Source organism: Pristiophorus japonicus, chromosome 8, assembly GCF_044704955.1.
Source record: "Pristiophorus japonicus isolate sPriJap1 chromosome 8, sPriJap1.hap1, whole genome shotgun sequence".
Classification (NCBI taxonomy): Eukaryota; Metazoa; Chordata; class Chondrichthyes; family Pristiophoridae; genus Pristiophorus; species Pristiophorus japonicus.
In genome coordinates, this window is record NC_091984.1 from 230,670,329 (window position 1) to 230,687,128 (window position 16,800).

At 45.0% G+C, this 16,800-nt stretch overlaps 1 protein-coding gene across 2 annotated transcripts in view; it reads right to left on the reverse strand.

Annotated features, from left to right (window-relative positions):
• Positions 1–904: 904 nt before the first annotated feature.
• Positions 905–16,800, reverse strand: part of pi4kab (phosphatidylinositol 4-kinase, catalytic, alpha b) — a 230,214-nt gene continuing 214,318 nt past the window's right edge. For both annotated transcript variants that reach the window (XM_070888050.1, XM_070888049.1), the window contains exons 50-55: positions 15,957–16,082; positions 14,611–14,731; positions 7,091–7,250; positions 2,838–2,927; positions 2,426–2,509; positions 905–1,339 (exon numbers count right to left, since the gene is read on the reverse strand). In XM_070888050.1, the coding sequence (XP_070744151.1) occupies positions 1,288–1,339; positions 2,426–2,509; positions 2,838–2,927; positions 7,091–7,250; positions 14,611–14,731; positions 15,957–16,082 (633 nt within the window). In that variant the 3' untranslated portion in view covers positions 905–1,287. The remainder of the gene's footprint in view (positions 1,340–2,425; positions 2,510–2,837; positions 2,928–7,090; positions 7,251–14,610; positions 14,732–15,956; positions 16,083–16,800) is intronic.

Here is a 16,800-nt window from a genome sequence, read left to right on the forward strand (position 1 = left end):
TGTTGCAATCCCAGTATTCAGATCTGCTAGAAAAGTAAAATGGAGTTTCACTTCTGGCGAAGGATCATCGGCCTGAAACATTAACTCTGGTTCTCTCTAACGCTGCCTGACCTGCTGAGTATTTCCAGCATTAGATCTCCAGAATCCGCAGTATTTTGGCTTTCATTAATGGGAATAGCGTGCCGAATCGATCTGATGTGTCGCTGGGATCCTGCTTCAGATGTCCGGGAAGTTTGGAGTGTGGAATCTCCAAGGACCATCCGCACTGAATTGGGCCCGACGGGCGAAATCCATCGGGGCACCTGCAGGTTATACTGTGTCCCGTCGATAAGCTCACTGGAAGGCCAGCTGTGGCTCAGCGGGTAGCACACCCACCTTCCAAGTCAGAAGGTTGCAGGTTCAAGTCCCGCTCCAGGGACGTCCTGTGGTGGGGAAAGGCGCAGAATGCAAGGCTTTCTTACTTAACTCACTTTCAGCTGAACAAAACATAAATCTCTCTCAAGGCAAAATACTGGCAGCTTCCCATCTGTATCTTTGCACTGGGTATACATCGGGCGACATTGCTATAGAATCGTGCTGCACAGGAGGAGGCCATTTGGCCCATTGTGCCTGTGCCGGCTCACTTAAGGAACTCTCCAATTAGATTCACTCCACCTGCTCATTCCCCATAGCCTTGCATGTTTTTCCTCTTTACAGAGATCCAATTCCCTTTTGAAAATTACAATTTAATCTGCTTCCACCACCCTAGTCAGGCATTTCACTCCAGATCACAACTCGCTGAGTAAATAACATTCTCATCTCCCCTCCTGGCTTTTTTTGCCAATTCCTGCTACATTAATTTGACTTTACATCATTTTTTTTTTCCTGTTCTCTTCAGGAAAGAGTCATAAACTGGAACACCAAACCAATTCAACTGCTTTATTCACATTATAGATAAATCTGTATCACACATTTACACATACTACAGAAAAATAATATCTCCAACGTACAACTTTAATTTTTAAATTTCATCATCCCAGCATCACAGACAACACTTATAGTGCAATTAATGCTTCGACTATGATTTGACACACATTCTATGCTCTATAATCGTAAAGAGTGATTGAATATCAATTTTTGTAACAAGTGATTGTTGTGAGGTCCCAAAAAACACGGTTTAAGATACAGCCGTTACAGACAGGTAACACAAACGGAGGCTAAAAAAGTGCAAGAATTATACAGTAGTGATAACAGCATAGTCACGCGCTCATGTTTGGAGGCGGCGACAGGGCAGGTCCGAGCTCGTCATCAGTACGGGATCTGGTTCTGGTAGTACTGGATCATGTCGTACGTTTTACTCCTGAAAAGTAACGATGCAGTTATAGCATTTCATTCCGTGCACGCTTTACCTTCACTCTGAATCTCGTACGTCACTTTCCTTCATCCTCCCGACTCCTCCCAGGATGTTACCAACTCCAATCCAGAAGCCCGTCGAGCACAGCTCGAGGTGACTATGCACAGATTCAGAAATTTATGGCACAGAAGGAGGCCATTTGGCTCATCGTGTCCGCGCCAGACTGACAAAGTGCTACCCAGCCTAATCCCACTTTCCAGCTCTCGGTCCGTAGCCCTGTAGGTTAGGACACTTCACGTGCACATCCTTTTTAAAATGCGGTGAGGGTTTCTGCCTCGACCACCCTTTCAGGCAGAGAGTTCCAGACCCCCACCGCCCTCTGGGTGAAAGAAGTTCTCCTCAACTCTCCTCTAAACCACCTACCAATTATTTTAAATCTATGACGATACTCGCTCTCCCGCCCTATACCGCAGGAAGTATGTGGCACATTCCGTGACCAATTGTGAACAATGTGATCCGATATCCTGCCACCTTGGCGCTTTGCCCACTCTCAACTGGGGAAATATTGCTGAAGAAGAAGAAAGGGAATCTACACAGGATTACATCGGGTATACGGCACAGAAACCGGCCATTCGGCCCAACCAGTCCATGCCGGCGTTTGTGCTCCACTCGAGCCTCCTCCCGTCTTTCCTCATCTAAATCTATCAGCATAATCCTCTATTCCCTTCTCCCTCATGTGCTTCTCCAGCCTCCCCTTAAATGCATCGATACTATTCGCCTCAACCTCTCCCTGTGGTAGCAAGTTCCACATTCTCGCCACTCTCTGGGTAAAGAAGTTTATTCTGAATTCCCCATTGGATTTCTCGGTGCCGATCTTATATTGATGGCCTCTAGTTATGCTCCTCCCCACAAGTGGAACATTTCTCTCTGTATCCACTCTATCAAAACCTTTCATAATTTTAAAGACCTCTATTAGGTCACCCCTCAGCCTTCTTTTTTCAAGAGGAAAAAAAAAAGAGACCCAGCCTGTTCACCCTTTCCTGATTATGTATACCCTCGCAGCTGGAGAATGGAAGAGGAGAAATCATCTACCTGTTACTTAGGAAGCAATTCTGAATGACTTTGATGATAAAATTTGCTGCCTCTTTCTCGCTCACATTCGGGTTGAACCTTTGTCTGAAACACAGCAGGAAAAGTGTTCATAAAAATCTGAAGACTTTTATTCTGGGCTTTTGAAGTGCTGTCATTTCAAATTATGGCAAAATGTTAAATGTGTGGCTTAATAAAACTGCATGCACATCAACTGAACAATAGATTTAATGCAGGCTTATTCAAGAACTCAAAAGGACTCTCAGTACATTCTCACTAAAGGTCATAAAACGGGATTAACATTTTTTGACAAGTGATGGGGGAATCTCTAAAGATACTTACAAGTTCCAAATCCGGATATGTTTAAAAGGTTTAATCACATCAAAAGCTCACAACATAAACCATACGCTCTTACTTCAGAAGCTTAATAGTCTGCCCTCGGAAACAAGGAAGTCCAGTATCGAGCATGAGTGTAACGAGTGACACCACTGCATCCATGTAAGGCCTGAGGAGTGAGAACATTAGCAGTTACCAGAGGCTCCAAATGGTTCACACATTGAACAGTAAGTGAGACTAGAATAAACCAAGCAGGAGCACAGGAAAGTTCCACAGGCGTCTTTCTAATTAAATGTGTTTCCTACACGAGAAACTAAATAGATTTCACCATTGACTGGGACTGATATCAGCTCCAATTTTCTCGCCTTTTCTGATTGTGTTGGCTTCTTCTCAGCTGGATGTAAAAGATCCCATGGCATTATTTCGAAAAAGAGCAGGGGGAGTTTTCCCCGGTGTACTGGCCAATATTTATCCCCCAATCAACATAACAAAAAAAAACAGATTATCTGGTCATTATCACATTGCTGTTTGTGGGAGCTTGCTGTGCGCAAATTGGCTGCCGCGTTTCCCACATTACAACAGCAACTACACTCCAAAAGTACTGTGTTGGCTGTAAAGCGCTTTGAGACGTTCGGTGGTCGTGAAAGGCGCTATATAAATGCAAGTCATTCTTTCTTTTCATACATATTACATAGAAGTTACAGCACAGAAACAGGTCATTCAGCCCAACTGGTCCATGCCGTTGTTTATGCTCCACACGAGCCTCTTCATCTAACCCTATCAGCAGAACCTTTCCATTCCTTTCTCCCTCATGTGTTTATCCAACTTCCCCTGAAATGCATCTGTGTTATTCACCTCAATAACTCACTGTGGTAGCGAGGTCCACATTCTAACCACTCGCTGGGTATAGAAGTTGCTCCTGAATTCCTGATTGGATTTATTAGCGACTATCGTATATTTATGGCTCCCCCCACCCCCCACAAATGGGAACATCTTCTCTACAGTCTAACGAACCCCTTCATCGTTTTAAAGATCTCTTGTTGGATAAAGTCCCCTGGATGACCGGTCACCCAATGCCCATTATTCAGGTGTGAGGCTGGACCATGATGGCTGCAGTTGATTCGTTCACGTGGCAGAGTAGGGTAGATTAAAGCCGAGTCCAATCTGCTCAGCGCCGGCAGAACTCAGCGCCGGGAACAGCAGCTTAATGTTTGTGTTACTGGACTAGTAATCCAGAGACCAGGACTAATCTGCCCAGTCACAGGAGTTCAAATCCCACCACGGCAGCTGGGGAATTTAAATTTCAGTTAATTAAATAAATCTGGAATATAAAGCTAGTGTCAGTAATGGTGACCATGGGCCCAAATTTCTCCATGAGTTGCACCGGTGTTTTTGGTGTAACTTGATTTTTCTGGTGTATCTTTTTAGTTTCAAATATGGCCATTTAATTTGCGCCAGTGTAAGTGAGTTAGTTAGGTTTTTTGTTAGGTCAGTTTTTTTTCCCAAAAGGGGGCGTTCCCAGCCTCTTACACCATTTATGCTAATTTGGCCAGAAAAAAGTTGTACTAAACTAACTTAGGGCAGCGTATGTGTCCACTTTGGTCCTCACAGAAAGACCTTACTTACAGTTAAGGAATCGGCGCAAGTAACTACATTTAAAACACCACCAAGCACCAAAGCACAAAAAGTAATAAATAACAAATAAAATAGAAGGAACCCTGCACCTAAAGCACCAAAATCAATCAGTAAATAACAAATAAAAAATAGAACTCCCACCTTAGGGAACACAGCGGGCCGCCGATGAGGGAGCCCATTCGGCCAGGGCCAGGGACGGCGTGCTTCGGGCCTCTCCCACACAGCCTGCAGAGCGCGTTTGCAGAAACGGCCTGCCAGGAACTACTGCACATGCGCGCAGACTCTAGCGCGCATGTGCAGCGGTCCCGGCACTGTTTTCAGCGGCAGGACCTGGCTCTGCCCACAATCCATTGGGCCACGCTGCCCCACGACGGAGGAGAGGCTGGGGACCGGCCAGAATACGGAGGTCTTTTTTCGGTGGGCTTGGAGGCGGGCAAAGGCGGCGTAGCTCGAGTGAGGGCGCCAGAAAAAGAGGTTAGGGAAATTTGGGCCCCGTGAAACTACCGAATTGTCGTAAAAACCCATCTGGTTCACTATTATCCTTCAGGGAAGGAAATCTGCCGCCCTTACCTGGTCTGGCCTATATGTGACTCCAGATCCACAGCAATGTGGTTGACTCTTAACTGCCCCTCTGAAATGGCCCAGCGAGACACTCAATTGGCCAAGAAGGTGGTTCATCCCCAGGGCAATAAGGGATGGGCAATAAATGCTTGCCTCGCCTGCGATGTCCATGAATGAATTTTTAAAAAAAGCCTTTATGGGGCCCAACCAGTATTGCCCATCATAAGCCAGAGGCAGACGGCATCAGTGCAAGCTGTTCGTGAGATGCTCCTAATCTGTACAGCTCAGCTGTGCCTTGCCCAAACATGCTGAGCTATCAGGGAAGCATGCAGCAAGCCGAGAAGGATCACTTGTTTCAGTTTGAAACCACAGATGACCTCACTTTGTATACCAAGGCATTCACACGTTAGAACAGAGACATTTTCTAGTGAAGCAAAGAGATTTTATTTTTAATTCCCACTCATTTAATTTGTGGACCATCAAGTAAATCTGTCATCATACAGCAAACCTAAATTCCTCGAACCAGAATCTTACAGCACAGAAGGGCGCACTTCGTAAACATGCTGCCTCACTGAAAGAGCTATTCACTAAGTCTCTTCCTCTGCCCTTTTCCTGTACCCTTTTTACGTTTCTTCTTTTTCGAATATTGATCCATTTTCTTTTTAAGAGCGACTCGGAATTCTGCTTTCGCCAGTTTCTGGTAGGACAGAAACAAATTCTCCAAACAACTGCCCGAATCTTAAATTTATGTCCTCTGGTTACAACTCACCAGCCGAATGAGCAACTTTCAGAGCATGAGAATTAGGAGCAGGAATCGGCCATACGGTCCCTCGAGCCTGCTCCGCCATTCAATAAGATCATGGCTGATCATCGACCTCAACTCCACTTTCCCGCTCGATCCCCACATCCCTTGATTGCCTTAGTGCCCAAAATTCTAGCAATCTCAGTCTTGGATATACTCAATGATTCACCCTCTGGGGTAGAGCATTCCAAAGATTCACAACCCCCTGCGTGATTAAATTTCTTCTCATCTCAGTCCTAAATGGCCAACCCCTCAAAGTGAGACTGTGACCCCTGGTTCTAGACTCTCCAGCCAGCCTTCTCAGCATCTACCCTGTAAGAGGCCCTCTAAGAATTTTTAAAACGTTTCAACGAGATCACCTCTCATTCTTCTAAACTCCAGAGAATATCAGCCCATTCTTCCTAATCTCTCCTCAGGACAGCTCTCTCATTCCACAGGAATCAATTCAGTGAACCTGCGTTGTACCCTCTCTAAGGCATACATGTCCTTCCTGTGATTATCACTGCCACATTAGTTATCTTGATGCAGTTAGTATCCAGATACAGGTATCAGTAACAAATGGATCATGGGTGAACACAACATTGAAAAGATTAACCATCCATTCAATTCTATTCAATACAAAATGACCATATGCAGTGCAGTTCCAACTACACAAGGCCACCATTATCTTCATAATGGAGGGAATGTTCGCCATAATGGAATGGTCTCTGCTTTTATGAATATTGCCAACTGTTTAAATTACACAGGATATACGATACAGAAACAGGCCATTCGGCCCAACCAGTCCATGCCAGCGTTTATGCTCCACTCGAGCCTCCTCCCTAAATCTCTCATCTAAATCTATCAGCATAACCTTCTCTTCACTTCTCCCTCATATGCTTGTCTAGCCTGCTCTTAAATGCATCAATACTATTCATGTGGCAGCGAGTTCCACATTCTCATCACTCACTGGAAAAAGAGGTTTCTTCTGAATTCCCTATTTGGATTTCTTGGTGACTATCTTATATTGATGGCCTCTAGTTATGCTCTTCCCCACAAGTGGAAACATTCTCTCTGTATCCACTCTATCAAAACCTGTCATAATTTTAAAGATCTCTATCAGGTCACCCCCTCAGCCTTCCCTTTTCAAGAGATGATATGTACACACTGATATGTACACCCCTCGCATTTGTGGTATCATCCTTGTAAACCTTCTCTGCACCCTCTCCCATGCCTCTATATCCTTTTTATAATATGGCGACCAGAACTGTACGCAGTACTCTAAGTATGGTCTAACCAAGGTTGCACCATAGTCTTCAAATGACTCAATGTCAGTTTTTCTATTGGTTTCTTACCTGACTGCTAAGTATCCCTTAACGCACATCTCCATGAACCATTTAAAGGGTGTAGCCTCCATCTTCCCTCCCATGATCATCACCATCTCGTCAGTTAACTTGATATCAGGCTCCCAGCCAAGGTTGCCTCCTGGCGAGCTTTCAAACATGAAACCGAAATCTGCAAAAACACACCAGGCTTGATTTAATCAACAGTCAGCGGGTTTCTGTCCAACATGGACATCATTAATACTGATAGGTTTTTTTGAGCTATTCAGGTGTGTGAAATTCATTGAAATCCATCGCTATTCTTCAGGACACTCCAAACCAAGCTGCCGCTAAATCCACATGGTGGGAGTTTCTGTTTACCTGATGTAAACTGTATGCTCTCTCTCCCCATGGTGCAACGCCCTCTTAGCGCCATCCAGCAAGTTTAGCTGGAGGCTTAGCTTTTGGAAGCCCATTGTGTACATTGGCATTTAACCAGATAAAACATGCATAATGAAAAAAAAGACTTGCATTTATATAGCACCTTTCACAACCACCGCTTTACAGCCAATGAAGTACATTTTGAAGTGCAGGCACTGCTGTAATGTAAGAAAACACGGCAGCCAATTTGCGCACAGCAAGCTCCCACAACTATCAATGTGATAATGACCCGATAAACTGCTTTAGAGATGCTGATTGAGGGATAAATATTGGCCAGCACACTGGGGATTAACTCCCCTGCTCTTCTTCAAACTAGGGTCTTTTATGTCCACCCGAGGGGGCAGACGGGACCTCGTTTAATGTCTCATCAGAAAGACAATGCAGCACTCCCTCGGTGCTGCACTGGGTGTGTCAGCCTAAATTTTTTTGTGCTCAAGTCTTTGGAGTGGGACTTGATCCCACAACCTTCTGACTCAGAGGCGAGTGTGTTACCCACTGAGCCACAGCTGACACTAAGCATCTTATATAACTTGTCCAGCTAGATCTTTGCTCCTGTCAAGCCGGGCCATGGTGTTGGGTACAGGCTACATTTATACCATCACTGCAGTCAGTGTGAATACTTATTTAGTGACAGTATTGTTGGATGTCAGCCTTGGCTCAGTCGTAGCACTCTTGCCCAAGAGTTCAAGCCCCAATCCAGAGACATGAGCACATAGTCTAGGCCAACACTTCTGTGCAGTACCGAGGGAGTACTGCACTGTCGGAGGTGCTGTCTTTCGGATGAGATGTTAAACCAAGATCCTATCTGCCCTCTCGGGTGGGTATAAAAGATCCCATGGCATTGTTTCAAAAAAGAGTGGAGGAATTCTCCCTGCCCTCCTGGATAATATTGAGCCTTCAACCAACATCACAGATTATCATTATCTCATTGTTGTTTGTGGGAGCTTGCTGTGTGCAAATGAGCTTTTTAAAAATATAATTCATTCATTGGATGTGGGTGTCGCCGGCAAGGCCAGCATTTAATTGCCCGTCTCTAATTGGCCTTGTGAAGGTGGTGGTGAGCTGCCTTCTTGAATCACTGCGGTCTGTGTGGTGTTAGGGAGGGAGTTCCAGGATTTTGACACAGTGACATAGAAAATAGGTGCAGGAGTAGGCCATTCAGCACTTCGAGCCTGCACCACCATTCAATATGATCATGGCTGATCATGCACTTCAGTACTCCATTTCTGCTTTCTCTCCATACCCCTTGATCCCTTTAGCCGTAAGGGCAACATCTAACTCCCTTTTGAATATATCTAATGAACTGGCATCAACAACTTTCTGTGGTAGAGAATTCCACAGGTTCACAATTCTCTGAGTGAAGAAGTTTTTCCTCATCTCGGTCCTAAATGGCTTACCCCTTATCCTTAAGAGTGTGACCCCTGGTTCTGGACTTCCCCAACATTGGCATCATTCTTCCTGCATCTAACCTGTCCAATCCCGTCAGAATGTTATATATTTCTATTAGATCCTCTGTCATTCTTTTAAATTCCATTGAATATAAGCCTAGTCGATCCAGTTTTTCTTCATATGTCAGTCCTGTCATCCCGGGAATCAGTCTGGTGAACCTTCGCTGCACTCCCTCAATAGCAAGAATGTCCTTCCTCAGATTAGGAGACCAAAACTGTACACAATACTCCAGGTGTGGCCTCACCAAAGCCCTGTACAACTGCAGTAAGACCTCCCTGCTCCTATACTCAAATCCTCTCGCTTTGAAGGCCAACATGCCATTTGCCTTCTTCACTGCCTGCTGTACCTGCATGCCAACTTTCAATGACTGATGTACCATGACACCCAGGTCTCGTTGCACCTCCCCTTTTGAAGGAAATGAGGATATATTTCCGAGTCAGGGTGGTGTGTGACATGGAGGGGAACGTGGAGGTGGTGGTGTTCCCATGAGCCTGCTGCCCATGTCCTTTTAGGTGGTCGAGGTGGCGGGTTTGGGAGGGACTGCCGAAGAAGCCTTGACCCTGCAGTGCATCTTGTAGACGGTGCACACTGCAGCCACGGTGCGCCGGTGGTGGAGGGAGTGAATGTTGATGGTGGTGGATGGGGTGCCAATCAAGTGAGCTGCTTTGTCCTGGATGGTGTCGAGCTTCCTGAGTGTTGTTGGAGCTGCACTCATCCAGGTAAACTGTCACATTCCCACATTGCAACACAAGACCACAATTCAAAAAGTACTTCATTGGCTGTAAAGCGCTTTGGGACATTTTGAGGTCGCGAAAGGCAGTGTTTAAATGCAAGTTCTTTGTTTTTTTATTCTACCTGTTAGGTTTGCAGGGATATTCGAGGGTTGAATGGGGAGAATCCTAACCCCCAGGGTCAGATTTACCCTCTAAATATCATCAATGAGCCAGCGCAACCATTCTATGATTCTGTGGAGGTGTTCAAAATCATGAGGGGTCTAGACAGAGTAGCTAGAGAGAAACTGTTCCCATTGGCTGAAGGGTCGAGAACCAGAGGACACAGATTTAAGGTGATTGGCAAAAGAGCCAAATGGCAACGCAAGAAAAAACTGTTTTACGCAACGAGTGGTTAAGATCTGGAGCGCACTGCCTGAAAGGGTAGTGGAGGCAGGCTCAATTTTATCTTTCACGAAAGGGAGTTGGATAAATTTCTGAAGGAAAAAATTTACAGAGCTACGGGGAAAGGGCAGGGGAGTGGGACGAGTCGAGAGTCAGCACGGGCTAGATGGGCCGAATGGCCTTCTTCCGTGTTGTAACCACTGTATGATTCTAGTGCCCTGGAGCACAGAAAACCCGCTTGGCTCAGTGACCAGATTACTGACTGTGGCACAGAGGGCTGGCTCTGTTCTAATCATCCAGCATCAGTAGTGTCACCTTGTTGCCCCAAAGAGCCCACATACCACCTTAACTCTGCCCTCTCCACCCCCCCCCCATAAGATAGTCCTTGGATAGTTAGCAATCATGGAATTCAGCCCTCGCTAGACAGAATGCAGAGACCAGGGATACACCACCCTCCTAACAGAAGAACATAAGAAATAGGAGTTGGAGTAGGCCATTTGGCCCTTCGAGCCTGCTCCACTATTCAACAAGATCATGGCTGATCTTCGCACAATTCCACCTTCCCGCACTATCCCCATATCCCTTAATCCCCTTTGTCCCTCCCAAATTTATCAACCTCTGTCTTGAATATACTCAACGACTGAGCATCCACAGAGAATTCCAAAGATTCACAACCCTCTCAGTGAAGAAATTTCTCTTCATTTCAGTCCTAATTGGCCGACCTCTTATTCTGTGACTGTGACCTCGTGTTCTACATTCCCCAGCCGGGGGTAAACAGTTTCTCAGCATTAGCCCGGTCAAGCCCGTTAAGAATTTTATATGTTTCAATTAGATCACCTCTCATTCTTCTAAACTCTAACCACAGCATAAAACAGTAGTTCCACCAGATGTAGGTGTGGATCTTTAGCAACAACTGCAAGCTCCTCTGTTGCCAGTTGCTTTGACCCTAAAGGCATTGAGCACCTGGATGCGTACCAGCCTCCGTGTGATGCCCATCACCAGCGGTTGTGTCAGGATCAGACGGACAGCTCTGAGGCAAAGGAGGGCTCATGGCGCTGATGTGCAAGACCATTAGTGTTTCCGCCCCCTTTGCCGTGAGAATTTTATTTGTTTCGGAATTCGGCACGACGACTGTCCATGCCTGTTGCTTGACCATTGGCTCGGAGCAGCCCGGAGTCAGCGTCCTTCCAGTGGGCTGGTTACACCGGTACGACAAATAAGCACAACCGCCAATGTTACAATTACAGCATTCTTGCAGCTTTAAAGCTGTCGTATGCTTCAACAAACAATTGTTCTCGAAGTGCTAATAGTCCCTTAGTGTTCTAGTACCCTCTTATCTAAATGCACTGCAATTTCAAAAAAAGACTGCATTATGTTAACTGCTTCATTTGGATTACACGTGAAATAAATTGTATTTCTTTAATTCATTCTTCTCAAAAAGCTGTTAACCCCAAATTCTTAAGCCAATGAGGTATTTCACTAAACTTTCTACGGAGACAGCACGCAAAAACCACAACTTGTATTTATATAGCACCTTTAACGTAATAAAACTTCCCAAGGCGATTCACAGGAGTGTTTTAAGACAAAATAAAAATATGTGGCACCGAGCCACATAAGAAGAAATTACGGCAGATGACCAAAAGCTTGGTCAAAGAGGTAGGTTTTAAGGATCGTCTTAAAGGAGAGGCGGAAAGGTTGAGGGAGGGAGTTCCAGAGCTTGGGGCCCAGCAGCTGAAGGCACGGCCACCGATGGTTGAGTGATTATAATCAGGGATGCTCAAGAGGGCAGAATTAGAGGAGCGCAGACATCTCGGGGGGGATTGTGGGGCAGGAGGAGATTACAGAGATAGGGAGGGGCGAGGCCATGGAGGGATTTGAAAAAAAGGATGAGAATTTTGAAATCGAGGCGTTGCTTAACCGGAAGCCAATGTACTTCAGCGAACACAACAACTTTAACTGAACATCAGTCACCTCCATGAGGAACTTGAGCAAGGTGTATGCCACAGCTGGGGCAATAGATTAGAATACAGGCCTTTCATTTCTAGCAATGAAACTTGACAGCAGGCCAGACTGATGGGCTGACAATGTGCACTCTCTTGGACAGGTGTAAAGAGCCGCCATCAAATAAATTTGAGCAATCTCAACTCATTTCCAACTGGGCATGGGTCCACAGCAAGTATACGGCAGACAAATCAGAAGGCACTAAAAGTTGGTAGTTTCACTCATGGGTTGCAAAGATGGATTGTGTGGGATATGGAAGTGTCAGACTGATGCAGTAAGGGTCGTTCTTCTGATAATGAGGTGCTATTGGGGAAACTCTGAAGGATGATATACTTTGTAGTCATCTATGCTATATCTGTCCTCGACATGCCTGAAAACAAAGAATTACATCGAATGTACAGAACAGAAACAGGCCATTCTCCCACCTCTTGTCATCTAACCCCATCAGCATATCCTTCTATTCCTTTCACCCTCGTGTACTTATCCAGCCTCCCCTTAAATGCATCGATGCTATTCGACTCACTACTCCGTGTGGTTGCGAGTTCCACATTCCAACCACTTTCTAGGTAAAGAAGTGTTATGTATGCAATAAAGGTTCAAACTGAGTACTGTTTAACTAAGCAAGGTACAACCTTGGTTCTGCTTTATTTAGGCCCAAAGAGCCTGACTCACAAAGTGGCTGGCCTTTTATACCAGAGCAGCACCATGTGCGTGCTGCACAGTGGCCTCCAACAATGACACCATCTGGTGGCTACCATCAGCATGTACATACATGACGAGAAGTTTCTCCTGAATTCATTTTGAATTTATTAGCGACTATCTTATATTTATGGCCCCTAGTTTTGGTCTCCCCCCCAGAAGTAGAAATATCCTTTCTACATCAACCCTATCAGACCCTTTCATAATCTTAAAGATCTCCATCAGGTCACACAACAGTCTTCCCTTTTCTGGAGGAAAGAGCCCCAGCTTGTTCAATCCTTTCTGATGGGCGTATCATCTTATGAATCTTTATTTGCACCTTCCTCACTGCCTCTGTATCCTTTTTGTAATATGGGGACCAGAACTGTGGACAGTACTCCAAGTGTGATCTAACCAAGGTTCTAGACAAATTTAACATAACTTAAATGACATCAGTGATGACGATGGTTGAGGGCAGAAATAAAGGAAAATGCTCCTTTCTGATGTTCTCCACTTGTTTTCTGAACCAACCCAACCCAGAAACAAACAGTAAGCTGAAGCCAACAAGCGACAGACTTGAATACCCGCTGATCATCAGTTTATTCTTGATGCGTCAAGATACAAATTCTTAAGAGAACAGAGATGTGCATTTGTGGAGAGAGAGAAACAGAGTTAACGTTTCAGGTTGATGATCTTTTGTCAGAACTGGAAAAAGTTCGGGATGTAACAGGTTTTTAAGCAAGTACGGAGGCAGGGAAAGGGGGGGGGGGGCGGGGGGAAGAACAAAAGGGAAGGACTGCGACAGGTTGGAAGACAGGAGAGATTAAATGACAAAAGGGATGCGAGGCAAAAGGAGATGGTAACGGGACAAGTAAAGAAACAAAAGGTGCGCCAAGAGGAGTGTAAATGGGAATGGCAGAATTATCAGTAACAGCTGGCGTCCGAAAAAATGGGGGCAGAGGTTATGATCGTAAATTGTTGAACTCAATGCTGTGTCCGGAAGGCTGTAAATTGCAACACTGAGTTCAACATCTGGTGCTTTTGCACAGGCCAGTCACAGAGGACTTCTTCTATTCTCTTCAATCTCCATCGCCAATCTCCACAGGTCATTGGTTATAGTTTGTGTGCATTTGTATCACTGATAGTTCCTATCCAGTGAATTACCATCTCCTTTTACATTCAATTTTAGATTTTATAAAGGAGCAAATGGGTGATTAAAATGATTTCAGAGGCAGACCGCGCAAGAACATAAGAAATAGGAGCAGGAGTAGGCCCATTTGGCCCCTTGAGCCTGCTCCGCCATTCAATAAGATCATGGCTGATCTGATCATGGACGCAGCTCCACTTCCCTGCCCGCTCCCCATAACCCTCGACTCCCTTATCGTTCAAAAATCTATCTCCACCTTAAATATATTAAATGACCCAGCCTCCACAGCTCCCTGGGGTAGAGAATTCCAAAGATTCATGACCATCTGAGAGAAGAAATTCCTCATTTCCATTTTAAATGGACGACCCCTTATTCTGAAACTATGCCCCCGAGTTCTAGATTCCCCCACGAGGGGAAAACATCCTCTCTGCACCTACTCTGTCAAGCCCCCTCAGAATCTTGCATGTTTCAAAAAGATCACCTCTGTCTTCTAAACTCCAATGAGTACAGACCCAACCTGCTCAACCTTTCTTCATATGACAACCCCTCCATATCGTGAATCAAACCCATGAACCGAAGACTGGAGACTGCATGTGGAAAGTGGCAAGACTTGGAAAGGTATGAGACAGCACTGGTGATTTGACGGAGGCACATTGAAAGCCACTGACTCAGTATTTGATGCTGAAGAGACGCTGCACTGTGGTGGCAGGCTGAGCACTGACCTATGTGGATGAGATGACCTTTCCTGTCCAGCATGATGTTCCCATTGTGTCGGTCTTTGATTTGGAGCAAGAAGAGAAGGAGGCTGTACGCAGCCATACTGCGGATAAAATTATACCGCGCCTTCGAGAAAGACAGACAATGTTAATTGTGGAATAAATAATTGATGAATATACATCAAAGATAGCATGACTTACTAGCTCCCCGCCTTACTTTCCCCTAAAAATTCACCTTGATCGCAGTCTGATAAACACATCCTACTCAGCAGATCATAATACCCAATGATCATCTGCTTAGGCTTGGCATATCAAGGTGCAAATTCTTGAGGAGAGAGCTGTGTGTTTGCTGCTTTTGCACGGACCAGTCACAGGAGTAACTGTTAGCAGATAGACTGCCTGCAGAATGCATAACTAAGTTATACCCAGCAGTATCGTCTGGCAGTCATTTTTCATCTGCCTTGCATTGCTCCATGGAGTTTCTTGAGAACAGAGTAAGGCCAACTAATTACACCAAAGGTAAATTCTACTTAATATTGCATGTTCTCCAGAGCTTCCAAGATACAGCTACACCCATTTTCTGGCTGTATACATTAATTCTGCTGATTTCGAATTGTGCTGGAACATTATGCCAAAATAAATTTTCCTTCCTGCATTTGGTTATCAAATTATGCATTAAATTAAATATATCGGCACCAAAAATTAGAACTTTCTCTCCCCCCACTCCAAAATCATTATTAAATCTCTCAATTTTTCAAAACAAGGTTGAACTCAAAATTGTATGAAATCCTATACACAGAAGTGTGTACAGCTGTGATAATATGCACCTTTGAGATTGATCACTGATCTAATTGCACTGGATCAAATGGGCAAGATCATATTTACATAGTATTTACAGCACAGAAACAGGCCCTTCAGCCCAACGGGTCTATGCCGGTGTTAATGCTCCACATGAGCTTGCACCCACCCCACTGCATCTCACCCCATCAGCATATCCCTCTATCCCTTTCTCCATGTACTTAGCTAGCTTCCCCTTAAATGCTTCTATGCTATTCGTCGCAATCATTCCCTGTGGCAGCGAGTTCCACATTCTCTCCGCTCTCTGGGTAAAGACGCCTCTCCTGAATTCCCCATTGGATTTATATTTATATTTATGGGTCCGAGTTTTGGACTTCCCACAAGTGGAAACATTGTCTCTATCAAACCCTTGTTAAGACCTCTATTAGGTGACCCCTCAGCCGTCTCTTTTCTGGAGAAACAAACATTTGTTTCTTTGTAACACTAAATCATTGGTAACAGTTCGCTCCTCCCAGTTTACAACCGACGTACTTAGTTGCATGCCTTGACTTTACCTTCTGGAATGCCAAAGTTGATTCATCTCCATACTGGTTCCTGAAGTAATCGTACATTCCAAAATCAGTCTGTCGGCCCAGCTGATCGCGTGACTTACAGTCAGGGATGCATTCAATAACTCCACACTGGAAAGTTAACCGTTAGCAATAAAAAGGCTGTCACATTTGAATTATTCTTGCAATGAATATCCATTTGAGAACTCCAGTCCTGTACAGGATTTATTTCACGGAGTAAGCTGGCAATATCCCAGACAGTAAACACTATGGGGCTGGTTTTACCAAATGCTTGTTTTCCCCCTCCTCACCTAGCAGTTGCTGGTAGTCCTATGGTATCTCACACAAATAGCCGTAGTTCAGATATGAATCTAAATGAGTGTTGGCCGGCAATTTGATCTTGTTCTGCCTAGTGTGTACGCACTTTCTGGAAGAAGTCATTTGCTAGCCATCAAGACTGAGAATCCTGGCTGATGCTTATTTCCCTCTCCCAAGCCGAGGACAAAGCGAGCATTTTCAATTATACATCATAGCAGTATAGCCCCATTTCGTCGCCTGCCTGATGTATCGAAGGATTCACAGAGTCTTTTCGGATGAAATGGTGTAAACATAATATAAGAAATAGGAGCAGGGGTAGGCCATATGGCCCCTCGAGTCTGTTCCACCATTCAATATCATCGACCTCAACTCCACTTTCCCGCCCGATCCCCATATCTCTTGATTCCCCATGAATCCAAAAATCTATCTATCTCAGCCTTGAATATACTCTATGACTCAGCATCCACAGCCCTCTGGGGCAGAGAATCCCCAAGATTCACAACCCATTGAGTGAAGAAATTCATCCTCGTCT